Source organism: Dermochelys coriacea, chromosome 2, assembly GCF_009764565.3.
Source record: "Dermochelys coriacea isolate rDerCor1 chromosome 2, rDerCor1.pri.v4, whole genome shotgun sequence".
NCBI classification, from domain to species: Eukaryota; Metazoa; Chordata; order Testudines; family Dermochelyidae; genus Dermochelys; species Dermochelys coriacea.
The window spans coordinates 195,381,848-195,402,006 of NC_050069.1; the positions used below are offsets into that span (position 1 = coordinate 195,381,848).

The 20,159-nt window shown below is 40.5% G+C and overlaps 1 protein-coding gene across 1 annotated transcript in view; it reads right to left on the bottom strand.

The window, feature by feature from the left end:
* Nucleotides 1-3,719: 3,719 nt before the first annotated feature.
* Nucleotides 3,720-20,159, bottom strand: part of CMTM8 (CKLF like MARVEL transmembrane domain containing 8) — a 46,785-nt gene continuing 30,345 nt past the window's right edge. The window contains exons 2-4 of the mRNA XM_038391504.2: nucleotides 11,708-11,881; nucleotides 6,926-7,042; nucleotides 3,720-4,209 (exon numbers count right to left, since the gene is read on the bottom strand). Coding sequence (XP_038247432.1) covers nucleotides 4,126-4,209; nucleotides 6,926-7,042; nucleotides 11,708-11,881 — 375 coding nt within the window. The 3' untranslated portion in view covers nucleotides 3,720-4,125. The remainder of the gene's footprint in view (nucleotides 4,210-6,925; nucleotides 7,043-11,707; nucleotides 11,882-20,159) is intronic.

Sequence of the window (20,159 nt, forward strand, 5' to 3'; positions counted from 1 at the left end):
TGGAAGGGTTAGCGTTAAATGGTCACAGAAACCAATAAAATGTAATGCTCAAATCATTGTAACACCCACACATCTGGAATGAATTCATGCAGAAAGTCTAGCAAAGCTCAGAAAGAGGAAACTATACATTTCCTCATGTTTAAAAATACATGCTTGTTTTTCTTTTTTGAATATTTTCTGTGTGATTCATCATAATGCGTTATCTGGTTTGGAGCGACAGACATACCCCAGAAAAGGGAACAGCCAGTCTCTCTGCATGGCATATGCCAGGGGTGGCCAACCTGTGGTTCCGGAGCTACAGGCAGCTCTTCAGAAGTTAATATGCGGCTTAGAATCATAGAATCATAGAATATCAGGGTTGGAAGGGACCCCAGAAGGTCATCTAGTCCAACCCCCTGCTCAAAGCAGGCTTCTTGTATAGGCACCAACTCCAGGGCTGGAGCTACAGGTGCCAACTTTCCAATATGCCAGGGGGTGCTCACTGCTCAACCCCTGGCTCTGCTACAGGCCCTGCCTCCACTCCACCCCTTCCTGCTGCCTCCCTAAGCCTACTATGCCCTCACTCCTCCCCCTCCCCCCCAGAGCCTCCTGCATGCCACAAAACAGCTGATGGGGAAGGAGCGGGAGGCGCTGAACAGCAAGGCTGCCGGTAAGTAGGAGGTGCTGAGAGGCTGCTGCTGTATTACTATGGCTCTTTGGCAATGTACATTGTTAAATTTTGGCTCCTTTGGCTGTTAGTACTCATGTGAAAAATTACTACAACTATAGCACTTGCCCTCTGTTTCTCATTCTGCAAGACATCTATCACTCAAGAGATTTCCTTGACTAGCTGGAGAGATTTGAATGGCTGGAGGAAGAAAGAACCTCACAACATTAATAGGGCTTCAACATGGATCATGGCTTAAAGTCAAGAGTTTACACAGGAGGAAAATATCCCTTCCACTCTTCGCTGACTTATAAGAGGATTTCTTCCTTCTCCATCTCTCTCCGGAGTGCAAGTTCAGTACTCTTGGGTGTGTGTTTCTCTCTTCTCCTTTGGAAGAAGATTCTAGTAGAGTCTTTTCTCCTCTTCCTGTTAGGGAATCTGGAGATTTCTATACCACTGGCTCACTTTTTATAGTTTTCCCTCATTTTCCATAAGAGTCTGGGGAGTACACATGTGATTGGTGCACCACCACCATGAGCTCAGTCCATGTAGAAGAGTATCACCACCACAGTAAGGCTGGTTGAGTAATGCATGTAGTCATATTTTGAATGCACAGGAACAGAGGCAACAGTTTACAATGAAGATTGGTACAAATCCCCCACTCTAAAACATAGGTAGTGGAACCTCACTGTCCTGAGTTTTAAGTTTAAACACCTGATTATAATTTTCTTTATTTGATTTACTTGCATCTTGTCACATGCTTTACATATGAGAAGGAGTATTGAAACAGCTTTTTGTAAAATGGGTCCTAGTGACTATAAATAGACATCAATATCCCACAATATACAAGCACCTAACTTGAGTAGAAGTCTAGATATTTTACAGTGAGAATTTGTTACACGTTAATAGAATGTTTTTTAAAATCTGCAATATAAAACTAAGTGGAGAAAAATAATTTTTATCTACTTCATCAAGTATTTTACTAAACAAGCTAATTACATAATGGTTGAAGGGAGGGGTTTTTTTTTTTTTTTTTTTTTACATTTCTATCTTTAGGAGTGCACAGCTGTACCTAAAGCCACAACACATCTGTTTTAGCACTTGTATGACAGAATTCAAACTCATTTTCTCATCCATATTTAATTAGGGGGGAAAGAACACATATACTCCCGAGTGTGAATTTCTATTAGATTTCTATAGAAATTGCTGTCGATGGGAAATCACTGACAAGGTTTTGATTTTAGCTACACTTGAAGGCATATCTACAGGTTTTATCATTTGGACCATTTTTTACATGTTTGGTACTTATTCGACCACCGGAAGACTGCATAAAATGTTAATTATAAAATTTTTGACCTGTGTAGATAGGCCAGCAACTATACATTTGTCTTCATTGTCACCACAGGGTGCAGTCCAGTATTTGATCTTTACTGTGCAAACAGATATGTAATAAATGCAAGTATTTAAATATCTTGGCTTCCCTTATGTTGAAGGATTATGCCACTCAACAGATACATCAGCTGTGTGATCAAGAACGGAATTATTGGAGTGCAGATAATTCTTCCCAACTGCAGGATACAGGGTCTTGAAACATGTAAGAGGTTATCTTATTTAAAGGGGAGAAATATGCAAACAGGTTCTCGGTTCCTTTAATCTTCAGATTTCCCTAATACAAATTATAATGAGTAAAGATATGATTTTATCACAGATTCCATGACTTTCATGGACCTCCATGACTGTTGTCTGGAGCTGCTGCCTGGGGTAGGGTTGGAGCTTCACTTATTAGTCCCCCTCCTTCTCATATTTTTAGTAAAAGTCATGGACAGGTTGCAGGCTTCCGTGAATTTCTGTTTATTGCCCATGTCCTATCTGTGATTTTTACTAAAAATACTAATGACAAAAATAAACCTTAATATTGAGCCAACTAGATTTTCAAAGACTGGAAGGATCCAAAATTTCTGAAGTGCAGGAGAAGGGATTTACCCGTTATGATAGTCCTAGATGTACAAGATTGGGGAAACCTAGCTCTTTAAAGAGGCGTGAATCAGGATAGAGGGCGTGTCTATATTATGAAGACTGCACTCGCATAGTTATGCTGGCAGAGGTTTTTCTGTCAGTGTAGGAATACCACCTCCTTGAACAAACATTAGCTACGTTGACAAAAAGCACTCTGGGGGGCTATGGTAGCAGAGCTTTGTCAGTTATGAGTCACTCGCTTGCAATTCTACTTAACCAATATAAAAGATATGTAAAAGATGAGAGATACAAAGTAAAAAAGAAAAAGGAATACTTGTGGCACCTTAGAAACTAACAAATTTATTTGAGCATAAGCTTTCGTGAGCTACAGCTCACTTCATCGGATGCATTCACGAAAGCTTATGCTCAAATAAATTTGATAGTCTCTAAGGTGCCACAAGTACTCCTTTTCTTTTTGCCAATACAGACCAACACGGCTGCTACTCCGAAAGTAAAAAAGGTTAATTTACAAATTAACATCTCTGAGATGCTGGTGGTAGGCTGAGGAAATTCTTCATGCTTACCACCTCCACTCTGGTGATTACCCTGAAGAAAACACATTAATATTATTTACTAGCATTTAGGTGACCCTGTGGCAGATGGGATAGATTTATGTTCTATTCAGTGCCCATTGGCAAACAAGAGGCAACATCTTCAGTAGGTTTTTGATGATATACTCAATATGTTTAACCTTTAGCCAAGTGAAAAACAAGAGGCTAGTTCTTGGCTTCACATCTCATGATCCTTAGGCCTGTTGGGTCCAAGAACACTATCAAAGGTAATGTGCTCAGCTTCTGGAGGTAACAGTCTCTCTGGCTAATTTTGGAGCTCAGTTAATAGGCTCTATTGCAGCCCTCCTCGCTGGAGAGCAGAAAGATGATTGTAGACGGAATGGAATACACAAATTGGGAAGATCAGGGTTTTGCATAGCATCTAAAACAAAAAAAATTGTGTCCCCCCCTCCCCGACAAAAAAGTTGAATACATGCAAAATCAGGACATTTATTTTAAAGCATTCTTGTGCTTAGTTTTTCATGCACACAAAAAATTAGACAATATCAAAATCTCATTTTTTATTTTGTGGCATTTAAATCAGGAATTACAGCCGTGACATTTAAAAATAGTTAAATTTGGAAAATTGGCACATCATTTGAGTAGGTTTCATTAACAGCTTAATTACTATAGCTATATAATTTCTAGAAAAATACCATATTAATTTTAAAAGATAAAAGACAGTATGAAATTTTGCTACTTGTACTACTTTATCATACAATACAGAGAAAATCTGTTAGTCATCACTAAAGGCAATAGTATATTATAAATAAGTATCCATTTTAATTACATCTTAAATAATTTTCTCATCAATTCTAACAAAAAACAGTATACAAAACCACAACCTTTCGGTCAAATAGTACAATTCTCCTGAGATTTTATATCCATATTTTTTTTTTTTAAACAAAATATTTACTGTGAGGTCCGTGATCTCCAAGATATAAAACTAAAATAGGCATTTCCTGCGTAGCAGAAGGTAACCACAAAGGCGAAGAACTAGAGAGAGGGAAGAGGAAAAAAATAAACGTATTAGAAAAAAATAGCATCTTTTTAGAGCATTTTAATTTTATGAAAAGGATTCTATAGAAGAGAAATATTTATATTAATAAAAATGGTGCTCATTTAGGATCTGATCCTGCCAACTTAACTCACAAAGAGAAGCACCTTATTTTATTATTCCAATAAGACCATATTGATGGAGGAAGGAACTACTCAAAGTGAATATGGTGACAGAGTCAGACCATTACTGTAAATACAGTACCTAACTTTTGCAAGCTTTTACTGTTCTTTTCCCAATTTCTTACATTGTATACTTTTTCCCCCCTCCTCCTTTAAACTTTTTATGTATTACTCGACTAGCTGCACATCAGCTATTCTATATATTTTAATACCACCCAGTGCCAATGGTAAGGCACTGGGTGGTATTAAATAACTGCAAGTTATTTAAAATAGACAACTTATGTTAAGCAATGATAAAAATTTACGACCAAACAGGGTTAACACCTACAATGTATCTGGTTCTATATGTTGTCATGGGCCCGATTCGGTCACCCTTTCTACTGGAGCAAAGTACCACTGAACATGTATAAGGGTAGAAGAGTTAGGACTCAGATTAGACACCTGTATAATGATGCTAAAAGGTCCATAACATCTGTTGGTGAACTTTGTTTAATCAGAAGCACCAAATTGTAGGAACTGGTGTAAAATATGGTTAATATATAACACTGTGAGAATGTTGTTGCATTCTTAATTTTGGGAAATTTTGAGTCTCTTCTGAACTGCTTATGAACAAAAACTTGAAAGCTTTCTTTTAGTTAAGAGAGCACATTGGGTGGAGATGATTTTGTTATTATTGAATTCTTTAAAATCTCTTTTTAGGAATAAGCAGGGAAAGGAGGGGTGTTTAACAAACTCTCAGAGTAATAATCCAGGTTTAACAGTTCATTTAAACAGCACTATATGCAAGTAGTACTAAAAGCTATCAGAAGAGGTCCCAGGACATCTCAGATGATCTGTGGAGCATTAATGCATTCTGCTTAAAAACCTAAATCAGCACAGAAACTTGTATAGTAGCAAACAAGTTCCTGCCAAAAGCAACACCCATTGAGTGACAGGCCTTTAGTTACGAGGTGCCAAGAGGGAAATAAAAAACTAGACACCAGGTAGAGAGAGAAGAAGTCCTCCACGTGGGTGGTGGGTGAAGTTTCCCCTTGTGGAGGCTAGCCCCGCCTAGTCTCTTCCGGCTGTGGCCCTGCCTCTTTTGCTGAAACCCCCATCCCCGCTTGCTGCTCTCAGCCCCCCCCGGGGGGGGGTAGGGGGCCTGAGACCTTGTTCAGGGCCACAGGTGGGGGCTGAGAGCTCAGCCCCAGCTGGGTCAAGCTCTCAGCACTGGCCAGAGCTCTGAGCCCGGAGCCCCTACCGCCTTCTGCCCCTTCCACCCATGGCCCCACCCCATTTCACCCCTTCCCTGGGGCCCTGCCCCAATCTGCCCCACTCCGCCTCTTCCCCCCCCCCCCCCCCGAGGTCCTGCTCACTCCTTTCCACCCCTTGCCCCCTCCACTTTGGCACAAAGACTGGAAAAGCTCCGTGCCCCAAGGCAACTGGTGTGTGTGTGTGTGTGTGTGTGTGTGTGGAATTTTTCCAGAGGCTCCAAATTGTCAGGGGGCCCCTGGGCAAGCCCTGCGTGTGATAATGTGTCACAGTCCTCCCTCTCCAGTGGTGCGAGGTTTAGGGAAGCTTAGCCTCCCCCAGCCTCCATTATGTACTGCCCATCGCCCTCCAGTGGCAAGAGCATAGTAGAGCTGGTGTCAAAGTCTCTATTTTGATCACTGCATTTAAAGAAAAAAGAAAAGGAGTACTTGTGCCACCTTAGAGACTAAAATTTATTAGAGCATAAACTTTCGTGAGCTACAGCTCACTTCATCGGATGCTCACGAAAGCTTATGCTCTAATAAATTTGTTAGTCTCTAAGGTGCCACAAGTACTCCTTTTCTTTTTGCGAATACAGACTAACACGGCTGCTACTCTGAAACCTGCATTTAAAGAAAAAAAACACACTTCACACACAGAAGACAGGAATTGTGACTGCCTGACAATAGAGCAGATTAGAGAGGCACCTGAAGCTGCACTAAACCTACAAAAGTAGTTGTAATTTGGAGCTGCTCCATATAAAAGAATTGGGTTAGGGGCATCATAGCAGCCAAAGGGTCCTGACCTAAAGTCTCACCAAATCATTGATAGTCTTCTCACTGACTTCAGTGGGCTCAGGATCAGGCCCAGGGAGACCTTCCAAATCCACTGACTGTTTTGGATTTGCAAACATAGATAGGAAGACATTGGCCGACAATTTCAGAAATGACCAGTGATTTTGGGTACCTGCCTTAGATCACTTTGAAGAGATCTGATTTTCAGAACATGCTGAACACCCTTTCTCTAAAATCAGGCCATTTGAAGGCATCTTTAAGTTGGGTACCCAAAAAACGGAGGCACTCAAAATCACTAGTCACTTATGTAAGTTAACTAATGGTCTAAATTTTCATATCATCTTCCTCTGAATTACTGTGCACAATGCAACATCACCATTCTGTAGATTTACAAAACCTAAAATAGGATATTCCCATTTCAGCGCACACTTTTCAAAATTCCATTCTCGATGTACTATTTTCATACATGGAATATATTAGTGTTCAATTAATTTTTTAAAATAACTCACTGAAGAAGCTGCCCAGCTGTTGTAATTGTGGCTGTTCTGCTCATTGGTAACTGAAGATGCATCTACAATGGCAGCAATGAGGTACAAAATAAAGGCACTTCCATTAAAGCATAGACCCTAGGCCAGGAAAGGGGGGGGGGGGGGGAAAGAAAAGAAGAAGATTAAAAAACATTTGATCATCGAGTACATACTTCTACTTGCCATGCTTGACAACTACAGGGAAAACTCCTCTCAGTTATATCTGAAAACCCTACTGAATTCAGGGGGGATGCACTGATGCCACTGTGAGGAGAAGTTGGCCTCTCCTGTGAGCACCCCCACACCATGTAACTGAAATACAATTCACATTCCCAATTATCCTTACTACTGCTGTAATTAAAATAATCCAACAGTGTTATAACTATAATGGCAAGTGCTGCTCATGAAATATAATATAAAAGACATATGAATGTAATCTTAATTGTTTCACCTTGTAACACTGGATATTAGTAAGAACACAGCCAAGTTTTATGTACTTTAATACAACTATTGAGCCAAATTCTGCTTTCCTTTTCATGTTACTCTGGATGTATTACCATTAAAGACAGTGTAGTCCGTGGATTTCCAAGAGTGAAAATGAAGGCAGAATTAGGCCTTATTATATCAATATTTTAGGCAATGGAAATACAAATACCAATACACACACACACACGCACACACACACACACAAAACGAACATTAAAGAAAAGCCACTTGATTAAAAAAAGAAAAGGAGTACTTGTGGCACCTTAGAGACTAACAAATTTATTTGAGCATAAGCTTTCGTGAGCTACAGCTCACTTCATCTGATGAAGTGAGCTGTAGCTCACGAAAGCTTATGCTCAAATAAATTTGTTAGTCTCTAAGGTGCCACAAGTACTCCTTTTCTTTTTTGCGAATACAGACTAACATGGCTGCTACTTTGAAACCACTTGATTAAGTTTCTAAACATGAAGAAAGTTCTGCATATGAATTAACCACAGTCAGAATGCTTGCAGTTTTATGCTCCTCCATTTTTGGGGAGGTCAAGAGGGGAAGGGACTCACTCTTCCAAGATGAAGTTTCCTATCATGCACTCTGGCCCCATTTCCTGTGACAGAAGGGAGATCCCTTTTGGGCTGCACTCCTCCTCATGCTCCTAGACTGGCTAGCTAGATTTTAGAAAAGTAGCAGCCTAGGCACTTCCTCGTCCTAAAAACAAAGTGTGCTACTTTGCTCTACCCAAAGAGCCAACAGTAACTTCCAATTCACAGAGCAAGAGATGTGCCACAAGTACTCCTTTTCTTTTTGCGGATATAGACTAATACAGCTGCTACTCTGAAACCTAAAACAGGGGAAGTTACTCCAGATCGAGAGGAAAACAAAAACAAAGAGGGAGTGGTTTTAAATTTGTCATCATTTAAGGACTCAGTATTTCAAGATCACTACTACAGGAAGTTAAGCCCTGTAAGAAAACACTACTTGCACAAGGCTAATGAACCTGCCCTTTTAAAATCTATATATTGTCCTTCTAATGAACTGATTATACATTGGATTGGAATTCTTATGATGTAGGCTATGTAAATTCACAGCAGCAGGAGTTCCAACCAGTCTTTTCAGAACCAATCCCGAGTGCACCCAACTCCCATTGACTTTTAGGCCGTACATTTGCATTTTAAGATGTTATTGTGAACATCCTGTCCCCTCAACCACAGCCAATGATGTCCCCAGATATATCTGGTGTGGCTCCAATGGCTGGCTGACTGTGTGAGCACAATATTGCATGTACTGCACACTGTGGAGCCCAACTCCATTGCAGATTCCTGTATGTTGTCATAGGGGCTAGGGAGGGGGCAGAGACTACTGAATTTACCAGTCATTGACCCTGGCAGAATTCACAAAAGCTACTGCAGCCTCAAAATCGCAGTACAAGTCACAGCTGCGAAAGGTCTGCTGCCATTCCATGGGGTGATGGAGAAGAAGCCCTTATCCACACACTTAAGCAGAGAGGCCAGCCCTGGCCACTCAGGTGGAGCCCTGGGGCCCAGGATTTAGGATTAAATTAATGTAATTAGTCAGGATATAATTAAAATGTGTAAAACATTTAATCTTCTTTGTTTTAATGCTAGTCTTATTCAGATGCTTTCATGGTACCAGATGGTTATCAAGGTACCAACTTAATGACTGGTTCCCATGGGTCATCGGGTTTAGGTGGAATTTCATGTAGTGGCCCTTTATTTCCAAGTCTTCAAAGCTGGTGTGTTAGTTTTTTGTTTTTCCTCCAAAGAGACACAATTATCCTAGAAAGCTGCAAATCCCTGCAATATCTTGTCATGTATAAAGGAAGGAAGAACATTATTTTTGTAAAGTGTTGCTTTGGGAGATAATGTTATTGGGAAGAATGGAGCTGAATGCAAATTTAGTTTACTATCTAGTTTACCTATTGCCAAAGTATTATCCAAAACAAAAGGTTCCATGTTAAAATTACCACCTGCTTCTTAAATCCAAATTTACCACAGTTTAAAGTCTTCCATTCGTTATTCTTGGTGAAGAACAAACGAACGCATGCATGCACAGATGACAATTTTGGAGCAGGTGTCTACGTTAATTTGCAGTAAAGTAACTGCATCTTATATGGTTAGGTGATGTACTTACCCTACAATGAATTAATTTCTGAAATAGGAATCAATATTTAAGTTTGGACACTGCATACAATAAATGAGTCTTTGGGCTAACAATCCTCTCAGGAGAGGATTTCTGGAGTATAGGGAAAAACAAAAACCCACCTAATTTGAGATATGCTGGCATCTTGCATTCCCAAAGGGAGGCATTAACAATTTATACTGGAAGCAGACCCAGTACTGTATTCCTCCTGACCAACCACAAGTGGCATGGTCATATCACAAAACTCTTCTAGTACCACTGTGCAAAAGAAATTGGAATCCAAGCATTTGCCCCCCGCCCCTCCTTCTTCCCTCTAAAGTTCTTCTGTCATGGAGGTAGGCTGCCATTTTGGTCTGCATCTAAACAATCTTATCTGTAAAGCAGGTTGAAAATGTCTCACAGCAAGAAACACTTGGCTCTATAAACAAGTGAAGACATCTAGGTGGTAGACCACTTGACATATGCGAGATCAGTTCTGCTGATCTGCAAGCTGCTATCTTGCCTGATTCTGTTGCTAATAGATAAAACTAATGGAGGCAGTGACCAAAACGATCCAAGTTGATGGCAGCTGTCTTATCTTGACTAAATTCGTGCCAAATGTAATTTAAAAAGTAAAAATAAAATCTCTAAACACATCAAAATACTAAAATGTTGGATTATTTTATAGCAGTACTGTAATGGTGTTATAATTGTAAAGGCAAGTGCTGCTAATGAAACTTGACAATATAAAAGCTATTTGTACATAATCCTAGTTGTACAGACCAATATTGCTACAGCAAGCTATTTCTCATGGCAACAAATTGGAAAGTCATGGCAAAAAGTAATACTCTGACTCTTCAAATTTTAATAGACATAGCACACAATATTTTAATTAATAGCAAGTTGTTTGTCATGTGAAAGTAAAATATCCTTTATATTACAATAAAATGGTTTTAAACCATTTAATGATTTTTAAGTATAAAAATGATACATTAGACACATACTACAATAAATTTATAATACTTCATGAAGGAGTCATAGTGAGTAGCAGGCTGGTTGAGGTAACAAAGGCTTCTAGGTTTTTTTGTTTTCCTTAAAGTAAGTGTCTTTGTCATGGAAGTTTTGACTGTAACAAACATACTGCCATTTCTACTAGGAATTGCTCAGAGTAGGATCTGGATTTCAGTTACCCAGGAATTTCAGCAGTGTTCAGATTTTTTTTTTTAATTGCTACCGGCCCACGATTTACTGTGACCAGGATAAACTACTAATAGAAAGGATTTAGTGAGAGAAGGTTGGACTAGCATGCAATTTAAAATAGCTCACACAAATACACTGCAGCACTATGTCCCCCTCTAGTGGCTAGTCCATATACAAGTTTATGAGTCTGCTGCTACCTCTGAATCCATCACTTGATCTTTAGCTCAAGAAGTACAGACTCAGGCTTTTGGATCCAGAGGTTCTAGGTTCAAGCCCTGTAGACGATTCAACAAGGGTCCTTCATTGCTTACCTACAGAGCCAGGTCCATTAGCTCAGAGGCCATAAGAGTCAAAATTTCATATGCAGTCTAACCACTACAGGGCGACAAAAAGCCACATTGTATTAGCATGTGGAACAGGTACACAGTTCCATTATTGGAAAATAAGACATTGGATAGACCAATGACCAAAATGAAAGTCCAAAGGAAATGAGTAAAAGGAAGTGCGATGGTTAGGCAAATAAAGCCTGACACTGTAGTACACAATATTGATATTCCTGCGGGTTAGTCCACATAATAAGATTAGCAATAACTTCAGAGTGAATTTGCTCTTTGCTCTTTTGAGTGAGAAAGTGGGTGTTGCACTCTAGGAATGGAAATGAAAATTAAGACAGAAGGCTCTCCAGGGTACACCCTACCTAGTCTGGGTATGGGAAAAAGGGGGTTTGCAGTAGACCAAGCTTTAGATGAATTATGTGACAACAGCCAGTGTCAGGAACATAGACAGATGTTAGTTATAAATAAAATAGGAGGTGTTAAAGCACATTATAGTTCCTTAACAGTAATTATAGAGTTTATCAATGTCTTCCTCCCTCCAGTATACAACAAACAACAAAAACAAAAACAAAAAAATGCAGCAACAACAAAAATTGTGCATACTTACCACCGTGGTCCATGGCACCTGGGGAATCCTAGTGTAGGTCATTGTCATGTAGATGATTAAAAAGAAGACAGTAAGAACCCAGTAAAATACGGCTACAAACATCACCCAGCCAAAGGCAGGATACAAGAAATACTCTGTTCCAGCAATCAGTGTCCATACCAGCAGCCCTAGCACCTGTAAAGATTGTAGAGGGAAAAAATGTCATAGATTTAGAACAGGAACACATACACCCCATCCACGTTTAGAAATGGGGTTTTCAAGCAAACATCCCTAAGGACCATTGAGTCAACACGATACAGTGGAAAAGGCATTGACCTTCTCTTTTATGCAACAATAAAAAGTTCTAATTAAGATGTATTGAACTGGATGTTGTGTAGTAGAAATATGGGCACAAACATGCTTTAAAGAAAGCATGAGTTAATGTGATTTTGTAGTTATCAAAGAGATGGTTCATTTCTTTCTGAATTGCTCCTTTCAATAACATTGGAGGATGGGGAGAGGAGAGAGTGGAAGAGGCAGAGAAATGGAACATAATTGAAGTCACTCCTGGCAATAATTAAAATAATGGAAAGGAGTAAAATTCTCAGATATTTTATGGAAGTAAAGAGACTAAAACCTAAGTAGGCTGTTGTAGGATATTTGCCAGAATAGGGAAAAGGAGACAGACAGACATTCCTGCACAGAAATAATGGGAGACAGCATTACGGTGAATGTTAGTAACTGTGTTTGAACACTAGCTTATTAGCTATAGTGCACCAGTATAAGTTTTGTTACAGTAGCATTATCAGTGAAATTTCTCATATTGAAATTTCTTCCATTTATACATTTTTGCAAGTTGCCCATAAAATTATAAAAACATCAATTATAGAGAATATAATTTTAAGTTCTTCACAATGGTAAATAATTGATTTCAGCAGGGCCAGAATCTGGACCTAAATTTCTTATATTTAAAAGAATTTTGATATCTTCCCTGTTCCACACCACTTAGACGCCAGTGCAAGTCACCTAATAGGGAGAAACGGAACAAGATGACGGTTCTCCTGCCTACTGCATGTTTATACAATTGGGAAAAATGCAGAAGAATCAGATAAGTTTTGCCACAGTTTCACTTCCATCAGGTTTGTTCCTGCTCCAATGCAGTTAAGTGGCCACTCTCCCACTGACTTCAGTGGTACAGGATTGAGTCCATAAAAATCACTTGTATTAAATTTCTCAACATCCTGTAGGTCATAAGGTAAATAAGGATAAAATTGTACAAAAGGCCACTATAATTTACATAGACCCCGTGTTTTGAGGGTCAATAGGGCAAATTCTACTAGTTCTGAAAACATTAGATGACCTCAGTTTATCCTCCAAATCATCATCCAAACTAAACTCATTCCTGCAGTCTGCCATCTTGTTTCTTTGTACTGTAGTCTAATCTATATACACCATGTATTCTTGCAGTGTTTTATATAAATTTTTTGTACTTACTATTTGAAAAGATAGAAGGAATCATGCTTGATTAATAACAGTTGAATTCTCATTGTCACTTTTAAATAAGTACTGTACTCAATCCTGGAATATATCTCTAAGAAAGATAACAACCTGTGATTAGCCTCAGCTACCACTGGAGGTCAGCATTGCCCAACAAGCATTTCAAGCAACACTAACAGAATCGTTCTAGATCTGTATCAATATCCTTTTATAAACGTTACCAGCTGAATATCAAGGTTTCAGGTAGTTCACTGTACTTCTAGGTCTGACAACATTCTATAAGCCGCAACAACTCAGTTATCTAATGCCTCAAGTTGGACAAACTACTGGTTGATTACATTAATACCAACAATCAAATGCTAATACAGCAACCACTTTAAAAATTTGTTTAGTCAATTAAATTGAATTATAAGCTTCTTTCTTGGGATACAAAATTTATTTTTATTTTGTCTAGTCATCACTTTATTCCAAATTTATTACCTGTAAAAAAGATATATCAATAAATAATTGGGATATAGGTTTAACAAGTAATTGTCTGAACCCCATTTTAACATGGGCCTAATTACTGGCAACATAGCAAGACCAAAAACATTGAGGAAGAGACAAAAAAAACCTGATAAGAGTACAGCATCATCTACTTGCCAAAAGTGTGTTAGTTTTTGACAGCTTTTAAAATAGGCACTTCGGCATTTAAGGTGTGATCCATGATTGTTCTTAAGTCTCCTTTTAAAGCACTTATATTCCACCTTTTAGGCATCACTGTGATCTGCAAAATGCCACCTCAGCAGCTGCCTAACCCTATAGATGCCTGTGCTTTTGCCTCTGGGCATGCACACTGCTGCCCGGGACAGCCCCCACAGGGGGAGGGAGGTAGGGAGTGGCACCCATTTCTGTGCCCGGGGGCCCCAGCCAACCAGCTTCCATCTCTGAGAGGGATGAAGCTTAGCACATCCCGCTCTCATCAGTGTCTTTTTTTGGCTAGCTTAGGCAGCTCTCTGACAAACGTCCTGGTTTTACAGATCTTGTTCTCAGGTGCTTACCTCTCTTGATTCTTTGTACAGCAGCCTAGGCATATAACTGGCTTTGTGGATCACAGTGTTCTTGTGATTTTCTAGGCACCATGATGCTCAGCATCTTAATGTCCAAGTCCCTTTATGGATCTGGGTTCTACTGCTTTTTGCATATTTTTGTTTCTTAGGAAAATTTTCTTAAGGCCTAATTCAACATACATAGGATGACCAATAATGGGACCCCCATTTTCTACATAAAATCATTAGTGCCATTGTTAAAAACAAAACAAAAAATAAATTTAAAAAGAACTTTTCAGGTTATGGAGGATGTTAATCTTGTGCAATCACAAAATGCACCTAGCAAACCATATTAGCTAGTTTGTATTCTTTTTTGGCTGATCACTGTTTTTCCCAGCAGATTTTTAATAGATATTACTCACTTCTCTCAGGAACAATTGCATTTTAATACTTGTTTGACATGCATTTCAAAGCATGGATTTTGAATTTATTTTATTGTTATTCTTTTGCTTGTCCACATCAGCGGTAAAGCAATTTTTTAAAGTAGTAATTAAGATGCAGAACAGATATTATTCCAAGAAACTTGTAAGATATACACTCTAAAAGGTTATTTGTTCATATTAATCAGAAAGACAATAATTAATGTATTAGAGTATTTTTGACATCTTTAGTTGGATCAGGAGACAGTTATTGTATATTATAGGAGCTGACAGACTGAAAGAGTATTTCAGATATCTAGATTAGAACTGAAAAGGTCAGACCATTTCATGGTCACTGATTCACACTGGGAACCATAACTCTATTTAGTTAAGCAATGCAGCAAATTGGTTTACTGCAGATGTAGATTGGTTGAGTTCATAGTGCCAGTCAGCATCTAGCAAAACATCTAAGAAGTCAAAACAACAGACATCTAGGATAGAGACTAGAACAAGTCCTTTCATTGTTACCCGTCTTCATGTTGAGCTCAGCATTCTAAGTAGTTAAGAATTTCCGCAATGATGCGAGCCTGTCTCATAATATTCAGTTTGGCCCCGACATTGGGGCACTTGTTCTTTCAGTCAATTGGTTAGAAACTGGCTGCACTTATGCATCTGCTAAAGCACAGAATGCTTTGCTTTTGTAATTCCTCCTGCTGACTAGATAACAAATCTCAGCTGGGGAGAGCTGGACTACCCTCAAATGCTCTCTCGTATGTCAAGGGTACAGAATTTCACCAACAACTGATAGATGCATAATATCATAAAGAAGAGAATAGCAACCAAGGCATCTATCAGACATTTTCAGGTTGCTTAATCCAGTGTGTATGCAATATATGACTGTCTGAACTACGTCAGATGCACTGAGACACAGGAGGCTGAAAGCTCTCTACTTGAGAGCACAGCAAATTATGACCAGATATTCTTGAGTGTAACATTGGCTAAATATTTGCTTTAAATTTAGAAGTTAAGAATATAGAATAGCACGCTTATTTATAATTATACGATAACTCTGAAATCCTGCCGCAAAAAGAATTCTGAAAAAAGGTTGGCAAGAGAAGAACAGAAGAAATCAATGCATGTGTGAGCCAGCGAGAGAAGCTATGGGCTGTAAAGGGTAAGTCTTTTGAGTTTGCTCTTGTTTTGCCAGTTCTAATAAGATGTAGTGATTTTGCTCTGCAATACATCACATGGGTAGGTAATTTTTCCTCAGTGTGCATTCAGGTCTAGGATTTGACCTAGGATCTCAATGTTGTGATAGTTTGGCTGTTCCCTGATTAGGTACCTCCATTACTTGCATGCATTAAACACATAAAATATATTAATACTGTATGTTTAAGTAGCAGGCAGACACCATAAGGAGGAAATGACTTCGTAACAAGGCCAACATTTTCAAACTTGGGTCCCTAAAATTAGGCACCTATGTACCTATCCCTAAATAAGTGCCCTGATTTTCTGTACCTGCAGCGCCTGCTGAAGTCAACAAGAGTTGAGGTGCTCAGCACCTCAATAAATCAGACCACTTTAGGCACCTCAGTATGAAGATTTTGACCCACTTTTTAAATGAAAGTTTTGTAGCACTGTTGGTGTAACAAGCAGCTAGTCGTGTGTCATGGATGCCATCAAGGACAAAAGTATGTACGAGTTAGAACTTGGATAGCTAAATCTGACTATTTACAGCTATACAGGAAATATGAGACTGAATTTGTACGAGAGAGAGAGAGAGCGCATGTGTGTGCACTCAGTCACAACAGCAAACTGTTACTAAAAAGCAAGAAGTGGATTACGTGAATCTACCACCCTCAAACTGCCCTATGAGGCCCACTTTACAAAAGCTGTAATGCTCCTCTTTAAAACTCATCTCTTCCATTGTTTGTAGTGTTGTAGCCATGTTGGTCCCAAGATAGGAGAAAGACAAAGTAGGAGAGGTAATATCATTTACTGGACCAAAGTTCTGTTGGTGGAAGAGTCCTGAAGACCTCTGTGAAGCTCAAAAGCTTCTCTTTTCCATCAACAGAAGTTGGTCCACTATCTCACCCACCTTGTCTGCCTCACTAAAACGGATGTCATTTCCCTTTTGCATTCACTTGTTGGCTCAGAATAGAATTTAAAATTGCTGTTCAAACAACACCCCCCCTCCAACAACCCCTCTCCACCCCCAAAACCCTCCCCTACTCATCATAGCAGAACTAATGGGGAAAAGTCCAGGTTTCACCCATTTTCATAAAATGGGAAGCATGGCACATTTGCCTGAAACTAATCACATTTTTCCATCCCAGAAATGCATCCACGGGATTCTTTAAGGGCTCCCACGTGCAGGTGCATTGGGGGGGTACATACAGGGTTGGCACTAATATGGACAGAGGGGACAATAGAAAGAACCTGAAAGTGGTACCAGCCGGTCTGATCATTTGGTGGAAGAGTGATTTCCTGCAGCTGCACACATGCAGGAAACCTAGACATGGCCTGAATCTAGCAGGGAGGAAATGAGGCACCAGATCTCTTTCCTGAGATGAAATCTGCCAGCTGAGACAGAGCAGGGGCCTGATACCACCTCATCAGCTGAAGCTAATCTGCCTCTCCAACGCCCCTTCCTGCAGCCCTGGGGAAGGAGCCTGGGAAAGAGGGAAGTCCTGGTAACTCCTCATCTTCCCTTTGGGAAGAGAGCATGACAGCTCATCTTGGTTGCCCTGTGGCACCCTCGGTCCATGTTTCTGGCCTTTGGGGAGGGTGGACTAGAGAGAGTCTGAAGTCCATTGGGCCACTATGTGGTGAGGAAAGATCCCTGTAGGCCAGGGTGACCACCAATTCTGTATTTTCAGGGACTCCCCTTATTTGGTGCTAAACATCCCACACCACCTGTATCCAACAGGGAGTTTTTGATCTGATTTAAGAGTAGATTTCCTATCAGTGTTAACATAATGTGTCAGACATTGGTACACACCATGTGTATTGTACCACAAATACAATTTTGTAGGATGTTGCCTCTAAGCTCCATCCCCCCCCAAAACAAAACACCTTCGTTCTGTATTTAAGGGGTACTGGTGATATTTGGGTGGTGGGGAGAGGCAGGTGTGTGTTAGGTGTGCCAGATATTTTATAACAGTTTTTCCTGCAAAGCCATAATATAAGTCAGATGTGTTTTCTCCTCAGAAACACTATTTAAATAGCTTCTCCAAGAAGGATTTTTGAATCCAATTCCCACTATCCTATTGGTATTGTATGTAACATAAAAACAACTTCATGTTTGGTCACTAGAGGGAGCACAATCACTGCTCTTAAAAAAAGATTTTGGAACATTTTAGTATAGCAGTGAAAGAGTGACAGTTTTTCTTTCCACTGTTAAAAGAAAACACCCCTTTAAACACTGGAATTATTGTTAAAGCAAATTCAGAGCCAATTCTTAGAATATGTGTAATATACAAGTGGCAGTTTACATGTATATATGATTCTTACTGTATGTAGATAAAAACAAAAAAACAAAAACCAAAACCCACCACCTAGATACAACAGAGCAAGGCCACATTCCCACAATTTTAAGCACCTAAGCCACCTGACTCGAGGCGACAGGTTCCCGTCTGTGGATCGCTAAGCAGGAACAAGCACCTCCCGTAGCCCTTAGGTGATTTCATGAGAGGATCAGGACTTAGAATACACCCCTCTGTCTGGCATCTCCGATTGGGTAGCTTAGATGGCTCCCCACCTACAGTGCTGGTTTTTGGGGATTGCATTCTAAGGCACCCTATCTTGCCCCATTCAGCGTATAGGGAGCCTACGTGCCTAACTCAGGCTTGTGGATCACAGTTTTGTTCCTGTGATTTTTTAGGTGCCGGAAAGTTAGGTGCTATGACGCTAAGCACTGAAATGCCTAAGTCCCTCTGTGGAACTGGATCTCTCCAATATGGGCAGTCTTTCATCCACATTTCCTCATGGGAGTACGAGATTATATATAATCTCCCATAAGAAAATGAGGATGGAAGACTGCCCATACTGGATAAATGAACCAGAGATCAGTCTAGAGAAGGGGTGGCCAACCTCAGCCAGAAAAGGAGCCAGAAATTTACCAATGTACATTGTCAAAGAGCCACAGTAATAAGTCAGCAGCCTCCCCTCCCCCAAATCAGCTCCCTGACCCCACTCCCAGTGCCTCCTGCCCATTGGCAGCCCCATCGATCATCGCCTCCCTCCGCCACCTCCTGATCAGCTGTTTTGTGGTGCGCAGGAGGCTGGGGGGGGGGGGGAAGAAGAGGAGCGAGGGCACTTCAGGCTCAAGGGGAGGGGGTGGGAAGGGGTGGAGTGGGGGCAGGGCCTGTGGCAGAGCCAGGGCTTGAGCAGCGAACACACCCTGGCACATTGGAAAGTTGGCGCCTGTGGCTTCAGCCCCAGAGTCGGTGCCTATACAAGGAGCCGCATATTAACTTCTGAAGAGCCACATGTGGCTCCGGAGCCACAGGTTGACCACCCTTGGTGTAGAGCTTGATGAAGTCATAATCTTGGAAAAAAGTTTTCAGGAATTAAACTAAGTACAGTAAAAACCAGGTGATAAAATAGATTTAATACATTTTCCTTGTGGAATTTGAAGGATACATTTAATTTACACTTCTTTTGGAGTAGTGTCAGAGAATTCCAGAGTCAAATATATGACGTTGAGATATCTTCCTAATCAGCTACAGTGATGCAATTGCTCAGCCTATCCACCTTCTGCTCTAAGTCTCATACAAATCAGTCTAGTGTTAAATGTGAAATTTAAACACAAGTACTTCACAGTACAAAAATTACTGTAAGTCAGTCCCTCCTCACCAGCCAATCAGCATTCAGCATGCATCAAAATCCTGAAGCAACTATTTTTGCTAGGGGCGGGGGGGTGCCACAGAGCTTTCTGCAATGGGGGGGGTGTCGCTTGGCTGGATGTCCTCTTGGTGGAACAGCCCCTTTTAGAAAATTAATAATTCTACACACAACACAAAGTCACTCCCAATCATATATAGTATTTTAAGCATCCACCCAAAGGGCCATAAAAAGTCACTTGCCTTAGATTATAAGCTTTTTTGGAGACAGGGACCTTGTCTTCCTCATGAGGCATGACATGCGTCAGGGCATGACATGTCCCAGCTACTTCAGAAGGTCTTGTTGCACCTCTGCATCAAGGGGGGGTGTGTGCATCAGCCTCCCACCCCAGCCGTAGACACCAATATAGATTCACTTGAATGTCCTTGCCAAGTCACTGTCTCTCCTTCAGAGCAGGCTCAGAAAAGGAGGAGATGGCAGCCCAGGGTTCTGGGAAATAGAGAGCTGAGTATAGCAGGGAGGGGGCCCAGGGGCTGGAGCCCCAGGAGGAGCTGCTGCCTCTAATCTGATTTGTCACTGACAGCTTCAATTACTGCTTTTTTACCCATCTCCAATGGCCGGCCCGGGCTGAGACTGGGTGGGACTCTTTTCCCCCCTTCTCCTCCCACCAGAGAGACCTCCCAG